Below are 15,863 nucleotides of genomic sequence, written 5' to 3' on the forward strand. Positions count from 1 at the left end.
GAGGCGGCTTCCGAGAGTGTGTGAGAGAGGGAAAAAAAAGCGTTCCTTCCTCCTTTCCGGCCGCGGCGGGTCCTCGCGGGATTTCGATGGGGCTGCGGGTTCGGGGCCTGGCGTGGGGGCGTGGCGACGGGGCGCTCTTGATCCGGAACTCGTCGTGAGGGAGCGCAGGAAGAGGTCGCTCCCGCGGCTGCGGCGTGTTCGCTGTCCAGAAGCCTGGAGCGGGTCGGTGAGGGACAAGAGGTACGCCGGGTACGTAGGTTCTTCCTGGGGCGAGGAGGGTCCCCGCCGCGTCCGAGCGCTTCTTCCCGCTTCCATGCCACGGCCATCCCAGTCCGCCCAGTAGTAAACTGGCCTCCGCCCCTGGGGGGTCCGTGGGGGACCCTCCCGGCCCCGTGCTCGGCCTCCCTTTTGAAGGAGCGTCCAGAAGCTCTCCTTTCCAGCTCGGTCCTCCTCCCAGGGTGCGGGTCGCTTCTTGGGAAGAGCTGGTTTCTCATGAGGTGGAAAGAAGTGTTCTCCCGCCCTGTCCTGGAGTTACTGCCTGAAATGCTCTTTAATCCTTGAGCATGTGTCCCCCGACCCCAGCGCTGCGAGTTTGGGAAGGCCCAGTTGTTTCTTCTCCCTGAACCCGCTTTGGCTTGGCTTTGTGATCATTTGGGGAGTGAGCCAATATATAGATGTCTCTCTTTCCGCTCTCTCTCTGACTCTGAAAATCATAAATGAATCTTTTAAGAAAAGGGGTTCAGCGCTGCGACTTGCAGCGCAGGCATCCCATATGGGAAGCTCCACTTCTGATCCGGCTCCCTGCTTGTAGCCTGAGAGGGCAGTAGAGATGGCTAGAGTCCTTTGGACCTTGTACACACCCCCCCGTGGGAGACCTGGAAGAAGCTCCTGGCCTTTGCCTGGCCCAATTCCTGCCCATGCAGCGATGGAGGACCTTTCTGTCTCCTCGCTCTGGTAACGACCTTTCAAAAAAATGTTTTAGTTTTCAACATAAAGAACACGTTTGAAGTACTTCATAAGCCTGTAGGTGGTGAAATCCAGCAGTAGCTGGAGGGTCCAGCTGGGAGTCAAGGAGAGGATCCCACATTCCTGATGATTTGGGAATAAGATTGTTCTGACAGATTGTTGCCCCTTCCCACTAGAATGTTGGCTGGGTAAGGAGAGGGATCTTTTGTTTTTTTATTTCCAGGATCAACAAGCTTGTCTGGAGCATAGTAAGTCCTCAGCGAATGATCAGGAGGTGGCGGGCTGCTGGTTTCCACCTGGCCCAGTATTGGTGGCCCAATGGCTGTTGTAGCTATTTGGGGAATGAACCAGAAAATGAAAGTTCTTTCCATAATTCTTTCAAAATAAATCTTTAAAAGAAAGAGAGCATATAAACCTATCCTGTTCAATAGAACTTTTCTGTTGAAAATGTTATGTTTTACCAGTGGAAAGTCACAAGCCACATTCAGGTTGTTGAGCTATTTAGAACTTTAAATGTAGCTGAGTGCAACTGAAGAATTGAATTTCTATTTAGTTTAAATTCATCTACATTTACATGACCACATGTGGCTGTGGCTGTTGGACACAACAGTATAGAAACACTAAATTAGGGGCCAAATATGTAAGCATTGTATTACATCCAAGGCATTTAATGTGTGTAAAATTAAAAGTTTATTTGGTGAATTAAAAAAAAATCTCTGCATAAGAAGGCGGCTCATGAGAAATGAGTGGCAGGCATTCAGTAACTTGAACCATCTTTTCTACTTTCCAGGGTTTACATTGGCAAGAAGCTGGAATCAGGAGCAAAGCCAGGTATAAAGCCCAGGTACTTTGATGTGGCTTCCTTGCCTATTGAAGTGGCCTTTTATGAAAATAGCGCTAGAAAGGATTTCAAGTGCAGGAAGAGGTGCAGAGTTCAGTTTGGTAGATGTTTCAGAAAGTATCTAAAAAGTAAAGACTTACTTTATTAATTAAAAAGGGAAGAAGGATGATCTTCCTTTGTCTTAAGTGATTGATATTTACACTTTTGGAAAACTCAGTAAATATTAAAATGGCAAAAATTACATTGGGCTCATATGGGAAACACAGCCCATCTATTATAGTGCTACTGGTTAATTTCTTTGTTCCCCAGGGAGAAGTGAGGGATTGGAACCACCAGAACAGCTGCATTTTGAATATACAAATAAGCATGGGACATACTGTTATTGTTTAGATCCATTAGGTATCTTGATAAAACACATTTCCTTTCTCTCCAGGACTCAGGAGAGCCTGGGGATTTTTGAGCTAGACAGGTATAGTTCCATCAGCATTTAAAATGTGCTGGATATATGTGCTAGAATGTTTCTAGTACACAGGGGATGGGTTGTATCAGGGGACATGGCTTAAGACTCAACCTGTCTGACAAGTCTGGAACTTTCACTCCCCCATATTAATGTTTTTCCTTTCTCTTAAGATGCTCTCCAAACCCTTGATTATGGAATATCTGGCTCATCCTAGTGCACTCAGCTTGGCTGCTGGAGTTGCCTGTGGTGTGTGCCTGGGCTGGGGCCTCCGAGTACGCTTTGGGATGATTCCCAAAAGATCAACAAGTGAAGCAGACACAGAGAGTGACACTGAAGAGACCATCTTGGGAGAGAGTGAGGAGTATAAAATGGTTCTTGTGGTTCGAAATGACTTGAAGATGGGAAGAGGAAAAGTTGCTGCCCAGTGTTCCCATGCAGCAGTGTCTGCCTACAAGCAGATTCAAAGGAGAAATCCTGAAGTGCTCAAACAGTGGGAATACGGTGGCCAAACCAAAGTGGTGGTCAAAGCCCCTGACGAACAAACCCTGATTGAATTATTAACCCATGCAAAAATGCTAGGACTCACTGTCAGTTTAATCCAAGATGCTGGGCGTACACAGATTGAACCGGGCTCACGAACTGTCCTAGGAATTGGGCCAGGACCAGCAGATCTAATTGACAAAGTTACCGGCCACCTAAAACTTTACTAGGTGAACTACCAAGGAGACTTCCTCGAGCAAGTGTGTGAAGTGTGTGGAATTCTAACAATAGAATCAATTTCTTCCCAGTTATTTTGAGGTGAAAATAAAAGGCATTCCTTTGTTCCTGTATCATATGATTGTCTGGTAGCTGTTATCTTGGACGTGGTTAAATGGATTTGGTGGTTCAAGCAGTGGTTAATAATAATAGGTGATGAAATCAACACTTTAGGTGAGAGCAGCCACTCATGATAAAATGAGGTTGAAATGGGTGATCTGTGCTAGGATCAGGTCTTTGTGTTGCTGCTTCCCTGTCTCCTGTCATCTGCCTTTGGAGTTCAAGAGCATTGTCATGGATTCAAGTTGTACTTTGTTTCCCTTTAATTAAATGGATTGCCACCCTGAATGGTCTTACGGTTTTGAATCTAACCCGATTCCGTCTCAAAGTTTTGAGATTTTACAGCTTTAATTCTCTTATGTACATTTTCATACCCATGTCCCTTGACCCACCATTGGCCACAGGTTCTCTCATCAAGAGATAAAAGCCTACATAAATTCATTCACTCCCCATTTCCTGTAACAGTGAAGCCATTGAAACTTGGAGTGACCTTATAGACTTTGTAAGTCCATATGAGAATTTAATTTATAGTAAATAAAAATGAATGTAAATGTTTCCCTAGAATTCAAAGAACCGTTATTCCAGGGCACCATTTTTCCTGTTTTTACCTAACTCTGTAATATGAACCAGAAGGTCCCAACACTCCAAAGCCATTATGATCCCTAATATTTTGCTAGTCCTGTAGAAGCATTCCAACGGCAATTTCTAAGTTCACTAAACCTTTAATAGTGGTAATGATTCCAGGGAGAATTCTTTCATGATAATTTTCAACAAGAACCAGCAAGACTATTTCAGAGGGTCTATGGCCAATGGTGTAGTCTGAGCCACACAGACCGAGGATTATGGCAGTCAACCTTAAGATTTGGTCTGTTAGGCTATGGCATCTTCATTGCGACTATGAGTGATGCCACAGTAGCAACTGTTTCCAAAAGAATGTTTATACTGGGTTCATTAGTGATGCAACAACATGTAACTGAATTGAAGTCAACTGTGAATGCATCAATTTGGCTTAACTAACTTCTGAGGTTTGCCTTCAAATTCAGACTGTTCATTCCCAGCAGAATGGGCTGGAGTGGCTGATTCAAGAAACTAATAAAATCATATACTCCATTTTGTATTATGTAACATTTCTGGTCATTTCAGAAATATGTTCTGCTTGCTTTCTTCTTCCATATACTTGTATTTAGTTTATAGGACTGAGTTAAATACTTAAGACCTTTTTGCAGGGTGAGAACATTTTTCCTACCATGGGAACATTTTCCCTATGTTGAAATTCCCACTGCTTGTCCATACCACAGATCAAAATGGGGGTAACTACCTGGATGGTTGGTTAACACAGTAGTCTTCATCATTTGTAATGTCTGAACGTGCTGTGTAATGATAAGCATTTCTACTGCACACCAACATTACTGGTGCTGTCTTCAGATGTGTTATTGAGTCATGAGCTACTCCAGCTGCTTTTGACATGGAACATTTTTATGAGCAGCAACTAAAGCTGGCAGCTACTTCTTCATATAAACCAAATGAGCCAGTCATATCTAGGAAAACTGATATTATTTTGGAAGATTTATATCTTTAGTCCTGAACTTAAGTTTTAATGAGATCAGTGTTCCTCACACAAAACTATGTAACAAAATATTCCATCTTTCCACTTTTCAAAAAAAGATGTTAAAAGATCACCAGTCTGTCTCTTACTACTGAACTGAGGCCACACTAAGATACTGTGGCACTTCCAAATGCTTGTAGAAATATGCAAGGAAAAAAATATTCTAGCACAAAAGTATTTGGAGGTGAGGTACATATGCAATTTTTTTATAATATGCATTGTCCTAGAAACTTTGTGAAGACTTCTCACAAGAACAGATTTCATTTTTTTTTTGCGTTACAATGGGCTTTTAATCTTTTAATTCCACCTCCTATATATTTAAGAGCCCTAGTAGCTGTCATTATATTTATCTATACAGTGGGTAATATCTGCATACCAAGCAAGCAAAAGTCACTTGCCACTTAAGTTTTGCATACTAAATACCCATTTTCTGTTTCCAATTCAGTCTTTACAGATCATCATTTTAGGTGAGTTATCGATTTGTTCCACCATTGTCCGTATACTTAATGGCCCAATCTTGAGTTAGTCATTCTGTGATTTAAACATAACCTATGGGAAAAATTCTTGTAAAGTACTCTGTGGGTCCAGAGCAGTAGCCTAGCGGCTAAAGTCCTTTCCTAGCACACGCCAGGATCCTATATGGTTGCCAGTTCTAATCCCAGCAGCCCCACTTCCCATCCAGCTTCCTGCTTAAGTCCTGGCAAAACAGTCAAGGACAGCCCAAAGTGTTGGAACCCTGTACCCACATGGGAGACCCAGAAGGGTTTCCGGGATCCTGGCTTTGGATCGGCTCAGTTCCAGTCACTGTGGCTGCTTGGGGAGTGAAACAGCAGATGGAAGATTTTCCAGTCTCTCCTCTCCGTATATCTGACTTTCCAATATAAATAAATCTTTAAAAAAAATGACTCCGTGTTAATAACATATAGAGTAGGGAACAGGCTTAACTCTGGATTGAATGTAATTCATACAACAGCAGTTACTATCCACTGCAGCCCATTGTTGGATGTTGTAGCTGGCAACTCAGTATTACAGGACGTAGCACAGAACAAATTAAGGCTCTCTGTTGCTCAAAAGTAAATAAGAAAAAAAAGCACGCTGTCAGAAAACCTTTTCTGAAAGAATGCATAAATTGATTCTGTAGGGAAACAATCATTGTACTGATAAAAAGCCAGAACTATTCACCCTGTTGAGTTTTCCAATTAATACTATACTTTCCTTGAGGAAGAGAATTACAAGTGGAAGGAGGGTAGGCCTAACTTTCCTCTCTGCCCTCCTGTGGTAATCTGCCTGACAGTGGTAGAGCAATACAAAGCTACAACATGTAATAAGGATTAAGGAATAATGAAATAAACTGAAGTTAACACTCACCCATAAGAGCTGAATGCACACACAAGTTAAATAGACAAAGTCATGTGAAATGATCCATAATTTGTGCACCCTTACAGTTCATGGCGAGAAACAGCATGTTAACTATGTGTTTAAATATACTTTTATTTCAAGTTAACATAACTTAACACCCATGATTTGTTCATTTAAAGTGAAATGATTTGATAAAAACCTAAAATGCCACTGGGTTAAAATGTTATCTGAGAGGAAAAGTAATCCACTATAGTAGTGACTGGTTCTTCAGACTATTTTATGTTCCTCATTAACTATAGGAATGCACGTGACATAATACAGTGTCTTCCAATGTCCCAATCTTCACTCCTGACTCTCTGTGCTGCCTTGTATCCAATTAGAAACTACCAAAGTTAGGATTCTTCTGGTTTAAGAGGTATTTCATTGAAACTGTCATTCTGCATGGTATTTCCACAGTCCAGTAATTTATTTTAAATTGGAGTAATTTCAAATTCCACAAACAAAACTGAATAACAGCAATATTTTGTTTGAATTCTCTTCTGTACACTCAGTGATCTAAAACACCACAATATCCAACATACACAAATCTCAGGGAAGGGTTAGTAAATACACACAAGATTGGAATCATGGTGCTCTTTGTTCCTGAATGGAATGGTCCCACAGAAAAAGCACAGGATACAGCACAACATAAGGGCACCTGTTACATATGAGGTGAGCAAAACACACTAGCAGTTTCTATATGCGTAATAGGGAAACCTGCATAGGTTAGAGGGCCTTTTATGCTCATTTTAACATCAGGCAAGTTGTCTGTACGCATTTTTCCAATAATGTGGAGAGCACTGCAATCCAATGCAGATCTGCTGATTAGTGTTGTCTTTGTCGGCACTGACAGTCTTGCATGGTCACATACCAGTATTTTTGCTGTAGCTTTTCTTTGAATAAAAGACTTAAATGCATTTAGACAATACATATTGTAAGCTGTTTACATACACTAAATTTAAGAGATTCAGTATTGGAGTTTCTTTGCTTCTTTAAACACTACAGAGTGCAAATCAGGTTCTTCACAACAGATTGATTAAGCAGTTCTTGAAAGAATGCAAAGGGCGAAAACCCCCCAAGTGAATAAAACACTGAAACTATTCCCCTTTGAAAATAAATTCTAAAATGATGCGGAATGTGAGATAAAGTTTTAACATAGATGACCCCAGTTTATAGTTAGAAATAAAAAGCAGTCCTTCATGAAATAAAGGTTACGAGAACACATTGCCTAGTCTTCCCCCATTCTAAACTGAGAAGTGGGTAGACGATGTTTCAGTACGAAAATAGGTGACTACAGGATCAGCTTTCCAGCTTACATGCTGTACCCAAAGCCAGGCTGTGGCTGCCCATAGGGTGGGGCAGTATAGCCATAACCAAAAGGTGCCTGGGGAGGAACTGCAACACTGGGTCCTGCTGTTAGCATCAGCTGGGGCTGACCTAAATAAAAGAAAGAGAAAAAAAAATTGGAGCAGGGACAAAATAAAGTGTTAGCATGTTAAGACTACAATCAAGTCTATTTCCCCAAAGCAGGCAGCATAACCACAGCTGAGAACTGCAGCATCTGACTCAGGATCTCATGCTAAGAGTCTTGCCTAAAAAAAACCAACAAATACACATCTGAGAACCAGAACCTGGTAAAATTTAGAGTAATGTGCACATGTTGTGACTGATGGGACCAGGTGAGACAATTGTCAACAAACCTATCACCATATTTAGTGACAATAAAATTAACTTCTAGCTAATGTTTTAACAGAATCCAACTTTTAAAATTTGACTTAAACATATCTAAGCAATAAAAAGCAAGACATCGAAACATGCATTAGAAATAAAATATTCTGGAGTATGAATTACATTAGAACATACGCCATCTACCAACTACATGCGCTACGGTGTGTTAACACTTTCTTGTGAAACAACCATTGCCTACATAGAGAAAGTGAGACCAGTAGAGGAATACAAGTTATTACAGAGAAAACACATTGTGTTGCTCCCTGCTGCTTCAGAATGCAAAATCCAGGGTTAGGTTTGTTCCAGCACAAATGGCTTAATTTTCCCTTTTTGTGCAAAATGACCAAAATTTTGCTTTTAGGCCAATTCTGGGAAAGCAAGTTTATTTGGTGGGGGGAAATCACCTCTAATCTCAGTTCTAATTTCTATCTTGAAATTTGAAGCCTGGTTTAAATTGCTTGAATACTGATGACAAGCCACATTCAGTAGGCATCTTACAAATCCTTACACCTATCCTTGTTTTCATTTCTACTCCATTCTTCTTTTGAATATCAAACATTCTGCTTATACCTTGAACACTGCACTTTGATTACCTCATTAAACTTTACTAAAACCACCCCACAAATTCTCAAAATACTTTCATCTATAAGGAGCACAGCAGAGTTGTACATTGTCATATTCTTATGCTCCTTTTTAAAGAACACCTGGCTACACAATGACACCTTCTAAATTTGTAGTTCAAACCATCTTGGTTCACCAAGCATGAAACTGAAAGGAGAATTTAGACATTTCAGATCAAAGAAAGAACTGTCTTACATACTATATTTACTTGAAAGCCTGAAAATTTCTCTAGAACCAGAGTTGTGGCACATAAAATTAAGCTGCTTTCTGGAACAATAGCATGCCAGATAGTGCTGGTTCCAATTTTAGATGCTCCACTTCCAATCCAGCTTCCTGTTGATAAGTGCTGGGGAAGGCAGAGGAGGAGAGCCTCAGTGCCTCAACACCTGCACCCAAGTGGGAAACCTAGAAAGAATTTTAGTTTCTTGCCCTCAGCATGGGTCATGCAGGGAGTAAACTAGCAGATGGAAGATATCAGATTTCTCCTACTCTATTCATCAAATAAAAAGTGAATCTTACATTAAAAAAAATCTTCCCTGGAAGCTCTCAAATGGAAATTTTATGTAATTCTCTGCTCCAATGAAAATTTAAAATTAGGCTCATTCTTTAAAGTATACTAGGGCAGCCTTTCAATATTTGATCACTTTCATTCTTCCAAAAATAGTTTATTGTTTCTGCTTCATAATTAACAGCGAAGAGGAAAAGTCTTCCATCCACTGATTCAATTCCCAAATGGCTGCAATGTCTACAGCAAAATCAGGCCAAAGCCAGGGGCTTTATCTAGGTCTCCCACACTTAAGTCACCCTTCACTGCCTTACTTATACCAAACTACATGTGAACTGGAGCAGCTGAGAATCAAACTGGAGCCCATATGGGATACCAGCACCATAGATGGCAGCTTTACCCAGTATGCCATGGCTCCAGCCACTATTATTTCATTTTTGGTAATTTAAGAGCAAGTAATCAATCAGGCATAAAGCAATAATAACTGCTTCTTATCTATTCCTTGTGTTTTAGACTTTCACTGATTACTGTAAGTACCTGCTTTAAAATGGTTCTCAAAATGAAAATGCTGGGGCGGGGAGGTTGGTGCCTTAATTCAGCAAGCCAGTTGTACTTCTGAAACCTGTTCTATATGTAGCTGAGACAGTCTCTAAAGATTTTTAATGGGTGAGATAAGAAAGATAGATTACCATAAACAATGGGTTGTGTCTCTGTAGCTTGTTCTTCTTCTTTTCTCAATGATTCTGAAGCATCTAATTTGTCCACCTGGAGAAAAACAGGTTACATTAATTAGCATCCTAAAAGTATCATAAACCTAGGTTTATGGCAGAAAGTGGAAAAGCCTTAGTATATTCATTTCTGTCAAAATAAAATAGACTAAAAAGAACATTCTCAGGCCCCTTCAAATTCATTGGCAATGTTCATACTTCAGTCAAGGTGGTTTTCAGCACTGTCATTATAAACCCTCAGGAAGGAGGGATTTATAAATGCCATAAAAGCTCACGCCAGGCTAAAACTGGGCATGCTAGGATGCAGCCTGAGGGAGGGATAAAATGGAGAGTAATCAATTTTCCAATGAAGTTTAAAACCTATCAAGATTATAATAATGAACTTATGAACCAGCAAGACTTTCCTCCACAAAGGAAATGATATTGAAAAAAGTGAAATGAATCTAATGACCAGACAAGTACTTGTACAGAAGCAGCTAATCTCAGCGAACTGTGCACAACTTTGCTGATACTGGCTGCAAGTGCACACTGAAATCTAACACTCACGTTGCTGCATTCAGTATTTGGTATGAAAATACACTGAATATATGTTTTAGTGCCACAGGCTTCCTTTCCTGGTAAGTATGTAGGAAAGCCTGATTTTGCCCCAGCTACTGTAAGAGTAAAATTTTTGCTGGTAATTAAGCCAGAGACATAAATAGCTGTGCTAGTCTACTTTACTCTGCACATCAAGGTAGATAGTGACAGGAATAATTCCACAGAGGAGTCCAAATGTATTAGTGAAAAAAAGGCAGCAGGAGTACCTAAATACATCCACTCCCTTCCTGTGGGACTGTGACAACTTACTGCACTGACTCTCAAATTCCCTTTTCTTACAATATGAGAAGGCTGAATGAAATGACCAAGTTTCTTACAGGACTAACATAATTTGACTGAATAAGCAAGGACAGGTCCCTGGGTCCAGGAAGTCTACACCATATACCTTCCAATGCCTTTTACATTATATTTGTCTTTTAAAATGTATTTAAAAGCTGGTCCTTTAACCAGTGTCTTACAATTAATTGCTATATCATCACAGCTAAGTAGAACAACATCTCAAACCCCAGTGTGACCTATCACTGATTTTCAAGAATTGAAGTGTGCTGTGTCAGAATGGGCTGAGTGCATCTGCATATGGTCACTGCATGTTTACTCTCCACAACGGCAAATCATGGAAATCGCTCATAGAAACAGAAATTCATACTGCAGTGAACAAGCTATGAAAACCAGGTCCTCAGAAGTTTAAATCAACAGTTTCTTTTCATTTGGAACTTCCCAAACAGCATCTGAGTCTTAACATCAGCCATTAAAGTTAAGGCTTTGTATTTTTATTGCCTCAGACTAAATACAGTTAACTGTATGTGTAACCTATCTCAATGCGTCAGCAAACTGAAACAATGAAAAACCCCAATAGCAAATTAAAAACTATCATGAAGTATAAATAAGTACCATATGAAACACCCTGTTTCACATTAAACTTAAGATTACAGCTGAAGAAGTTAAAGCACACTTCTATGCCATCCATGGTTAGATGGGGTTTCACTAAAACAATACCCAAGATTGAACTACAGGAGTGAGGTCGAAAAATACATGGATGCCTATACACTTCTAAGAAAAATGAAGTCATCAGAAAACCACCATAACACATTTCCGGACTTGGAAGGAAAGAATATTTAAAATGAATCAATACATGTTTAAAAAAATTAATATCTGAGTCAGATGTTGAACACAGAAGTTCTATCACATAGGTACATGGAAAACTTAAGAAAAGCTAGCAGTATCACAACGCCCAAGCAAACACAGGTAGGTTGGGCAGAAAAGGGGGAAAAAAATCTATAAAAATTCTGAAGGTACAACATCAAGCTAAGCAAAACAGTTTTTGAGTTTTCTATGTAACAGGACAGCCTCTGGCACAGGAACATCAAAACTGTTTGCACTAATGCAATTTAGATTGCTCAAGAAAAGAAAAGCAGAAAAGGATTTTGTGAATACAAGCTTTTGTTAAGAGCTGTAACAAAAGTTTCTGATCCTTGGATTAAAAATAAAAAATTACTGGTAAGCATGTCTCTGAATTCAGTTCCATCTGAGAATTCACTAAAATGTAAAAGGCTTTTCCACAAAGACTGCAATATGCTGCAGAGGAAAAGTTAACATGCAGTCAATTATTTTGGTGTATGTGTGCATGAAAAAAAGGCAAAAGTACTGAAGCAAGAAGTGAGATCTGAAGATGACCGCTGCTATACAGGCTCTCAAGAAACACACACAGCCCACAGCAATGCTATAGAGTCTCAAAGTAGTATGATGTAATTGCAATGACTTGTACATGCTTGATTTAAAACAATGCATAACACTGCAGTTCAATTACCTGTTTTTTCACACACACGCTTTCTAACTTCCTTGCTTACTAGCTGCTGAAGGGTCTCACACACAATGCATTTTACTCAGGTTTGCCTTAAGTTCCAGTGGTGACTCCAGTTTGGTTCAATATAATCCCAAGGCATTGCCCCCACCCAAATGCTTTTAAATTTGTTTCAACTATCCTTTACGTTCCCACCCTTTTCTAACCACAATTTGACGTTGGGCAGAAGTTTATTAGGTTTGTTTTACTTATAATGGGATGGAGACAAGCCAATGTAGGAAGCAGCAACCAAAAGGTGCCTAAATTTGACCTCTGATGAGCCAAGTGATTGAAGAGAAAGCAAATTTTAGGTATCTTCACGCATGTTGCTTATTATATAAAGAAGCTAATGTATCTTTGTCATAGACATAAATAATACATGTTGCTTAGCAACAGTTATAGCATTAGCAAATTTGGCTCTCATATAAAAAGGTTTTTTGATTCTTCTTCAAAACAGACTTGCACCATAAGAACTGGACACCTGGAGAAACATGAGGAAAGTCTCTTCGGAAGCAGCTAGTATCTCATCTATCTACTTTCAGCAAAAAATTAGTAAGAATCAAGAGATCAGAAACTGGATCACAGTCCTTCAGTACCAAAAAAACCCAAAAAGCCTTTTAGGGCATGTATATTCATATACAAATTCAACAACTGTCAGGAAGTTCTCACAAAATAAACCAGAGGCTGTTTTAATTTATTTCAAATATTAAGAAGTCCTACTATGGTCGTATACCTTGACAAGGAAATTTCCTGATAGTTTAGAATTAATATGGAAACTCACCATGCTCAGTTTTTAATGTATTTAAGAGAGACTGTGAACCAACTACTGATTAGCCTCCTGCCCTTCCTAAAGCCTATTAGCCGATTAGTAGCAAACATCTACTAATGTCCTACAGCTCTATTATCGTTATGTTTCAAGGGACTTGCAGAGGCTTTAGTGAATATTTATTGGGGGAAGGGGGAAAGCAGCAGCAGCAGTGTAGAAAAGGAAGGAAAAAAAAATCATGCAAATTCCTTAGACTTAGTCCTCCAGAATTAAAGATGGAAAAGAATCAACTTTCACCTTTTCCTTTATTGCATCAACCTGCAAAGGAATTCAGAAGGTGCAGCTTAGAAAAAAATCAAATTCCATATTGAGCATAAAAAGGTAGAATCAGCAACAAAGGTTTAGGGGAGAAACATCTAACCACTAAAAAAGGTATAAAAGAAGTGAAAATACAGGGCATACTGGAAGCAAAATATAGAATTTTTTTTTTTAACTTTCAGAGCTTAATGCAGAAGAATTTATGCTACAGTCAGTGTGAAAGAAAGCAGCTGAATCACTAGTAAAATTTACAGCATTTAGGTTAACAGCAGCTTAGAGCCAGGTCTCAAAAAGTTTTATTACGCATAGGAAGTTATTCTCACCTACAGGTAAGAGAGGGCAGCTTTTCTCTTACACTGAACTTCACAATTATTTATTTAAAAAAAAAATTGTACCTGAATACAATAGTATCTAATAGGGTGGGGTATCTTCAGGAAATCTTCAGTATACTTTAGGGAGAGGAAAAAGGAGGTTTGTGAACACTGCTTTTTTTCTCAGTCAAGCTGAAGATACCAGATGTCAGACCTTACTTTTAAGTGTGTTCTGTTTGAACAAAATAGGTCCTTTGTAACCATTTAAAAATGTTTTACAGCCCAAAAAACTGTAACGGTTGAGGATAAGGTGAATTAAAAACACTCTAACATTAAAAAAGGATGTTAAAATGAAGAGTAAATTTTGTAAGGTGACTATATTTCCAGCTTATTCAAGGTAATTTTAGGAAATGTGGTTAATTATTAACCTCCTGTGACATTTTAAAATTAGGGATTATATAAAAAAAATCATGAAATTTATCAAGATCTTAAGAATACTTATATTCTTAAGAATAAAAATCAGGAATCAGCTAAACAAAGGGAAACTTAAAATATTAGCTATGGCCACCTAAGTTATAGACATTGATTTTGAGAAAGAGGCTATTTTGATTAAAAAAACAAAAGTCAAGTGCTAAGAGAATAAAACCAAATTATTATTATTCACCGTCAGAAATACAGCAAAGATAAACATTCTGACAAGTAATGTTTGTATTCTTTTTCCAACAAATGTCATTTGTTAGCTATTAAAAAATTTTCTAACACAGCAGGAATATTTTATGGTCAGCTAAATGACTTACTTCTACTAGAGAAAAATATTTGAAAAAAAAAAAGATACCTGCATGGGTAACTTTACATATCCTCATATTGAGATCTGAATATATACACACTAATCATTACCTTTGTCAAGTATTCTTTCATGACCTGGATGAAATAGGGCATGGCAAAATCCATGATATTGTGCCTCCATGCAGTTTCCAAGACAACATCCGGCCTTAAAAGGTCATAACAAGTAAAGAGACAGGCTCCAAAGCATTCTCTTTTTTCTTCCTGCAAAAACCACTGTAGAAGCTCTTCAGCCAGCTCAGTATCCTTCGATTCAGAGGCATATTGCATTGCATCCTATTCAAAGTCAACAATGAAGGCCAAACATTAAACCCAGGCTTCACCCTTTAGCAACCCAAGTAATACAAAGGGAAATTTCTTAAAACTTATAATCTGGGTTTGGAAGGTACAGGGAAACCCCTTCCAGTTATATAAAATTAAAATTTTGGAAGAGAAGAAAAAAGACTACATTTCTGTCTTATGGAGATGCTTGTGTTACATATAAGACAGAGATGCCCAGTCAAAAACCATCACTTCAAGTGAGTCTCATGTCAACTCATACGCATAAACGTAGTTTTTATAGGCCAGAATCACTTATAAAACACCATTTTGGACTTGGCTTAACATCCCCATCCCACCAAGTTTATCAACCTTGTAAAGGCTGTCTTTCTTGCACAGTTCCACACTCTGTTTCCAACGATTGTTGCCTTTGAACAGATAAGCAGCAATTCTTCTAAACTCAATGAGTTCATGTTTTTCCAGACGCTGAGCAAGTGAGATATTGTCGAAGTTGTCATAAGCATCTATTGATGTTCTGAGAGCCTTAAGAAAAAAAAGCCACCAAAATTAGTGTATTATTTTAGTATAATATTTATATTTCACTTTTATTGGTCACTGAACTATCAATGGTAGCATGTAATAGGACAGCCTAAACTCAACATCACATCACAAAGCTAGGATCTATGAAGAGGTTATCAAGTCTGTGGAATCTAATTTTATAACAATAGTCTTCAAAGGTATTACAAAAATTTCCACATGTATTAGTTTCCATAACATTTTTAGTATTAAGGGCTAACTTGAGTGGTTAACAAAATTGGTTATTTGGAGCATTGCTTATATCTCCTATCAGGGTGCCTGGGTGTATTATCTTGGGTTAAGCTATCAATTACAGCTTATTCAAACCCCAGGAAGTAGCTGTGATGGCTCATTCTTGGGTTTCAGCCTTCCGTGTGGGAGACGTAGACCGAGTTTCTTGCTCCTATCTTTTGCTCCAGCCCTGCCTCAGTTATGAAGAGTATTTCAGGAGTGAATCAGCAGATGGGAGGCAGCTCTCCGTCTTTCAAAATAAAATTGTAAATTTTATGAATTCTAGGGGCAAGCACATGGTACAGCTGGTTAACCTGCCACTTCAGACAGCAGCATTATGTATCAGACTGCAAGTTTGAGTTCTGACTGTTTTACTTCCAATCCAGCTTCCTAATGTATCCAGGAAAGTTACAGAAGATGTAACTACTTGGGCCACTGGCATTCCTGTGGGAAA

At 39.0% G+C, this 15,863-nt stretch overlaps 2 protein-coding genes across 8 annotated transcripts in view; one reads left to right on the top strand and one right to left on the bottom strand.

The window, feature by feature from the left end:
* The first annotated feature begins 23 nt into the window (after positions 1-23).
* Positions 24-3,102, top strand: PTRH2 (peptidyl-tRNA hydrolase 2). 5 transcript variants are annotated; one of them, XM_041001429.1, is made up of 3 exons: positions 24-249; positions 1,757-1,797; positions 2,438-3,102. In XM_041001429.1, the coding sequence occupies exon 3, from the start codon at positions 2,438-2,440 to the stop codon at positions 2,975-2,977; it is 540 nt and encodes a 179-aa protein (XP_040857363.1). In that variant the 5' UTR covers positions 24-249; positions 1,757-1,797; the 3' UTR covers positions 2,978-3,102. The 5 variants fall into 5 exon arrangements, with proteins under 5 accessions (XP_040857363.1, XP_040857364.1, XP_040857362.1 ...); XM_041001430.1 differs by having other exon boundaries at positions 24-240; XM_041001428.1 differs by having other exon boundaries at positions 25-249; positions 1,757-1,810.
* A 3,391-nt stretch (positions 3,103-6,493) lies between these two features.
* The window catches only part of CLTC (clathrin heavy chain), a 68,375-nt gene continuing 59,005 nt past the window's right edge, over positions 6,494-15,863 (bottom strand). For 2 of the 3 annotated variants that reach the window (XM_041000960.1, XM_041000957.1), the window contains exons 29-32: positions 14,975-15,145; positions 14,399-14,620; positions 9,631-9,706; positions 6,494-7,524 (exon numbers count right to left, since the gene is read on the bottom strand). In XM_041000960.1, coding sequence (XP_040856894.1) covers positions 7,400-7,524; positions 9,631-9,706; positions 14,399-14,620; positions 14,975-15,145 — 594 coding nt within the window. In that variant the 3' untranslated portion in view covers positions 6,494-7,399. Of the gene's footprint in view, positions 7,525-9,630; positions 9,707-13,169; positions 13,191-14,398; positions 14,621-14,974; positions 15,146-15,863 lie in introns of all 3 variants that reach the window. The other variant, XM_041000959.1, reaches the window with a different exon arrangement.

Source organism: Ochotona curzoniae, unplaced genomic scaffold, assembly GCF_017591425.1.
Source record: "Ochotona curzoniae isolate NIBS_2020 unplaced genomic scaffold, NIBS_Ocur_1.0 scaffold_2453, whole genome shotgun sequence".
Lineage (NCBI taxonomy): Eukaryota > Metazoa > Chordata > Mammalia > Lagomorpha > Ochotonidae > Ochotona > Ochotona curzoniae.

Excerpts from the sequence above, each read along its gene's own strand:
- PTRH2 (XM_041001426.1), top strand. The coding sequence starts at position 1,702 with ATGAGAAATGAGTGGCAGGCATTCAGTAACTTGAACCATCTTTTCTAC. Across the intron at positions 1,798-2,437 it reads GGAATCAGGAGCAAAGCCAG|ATGCTCTCCAAACCCTTGAT; the intron begins GTATAAAGCCCA and ends CTTTCTCTTAAG.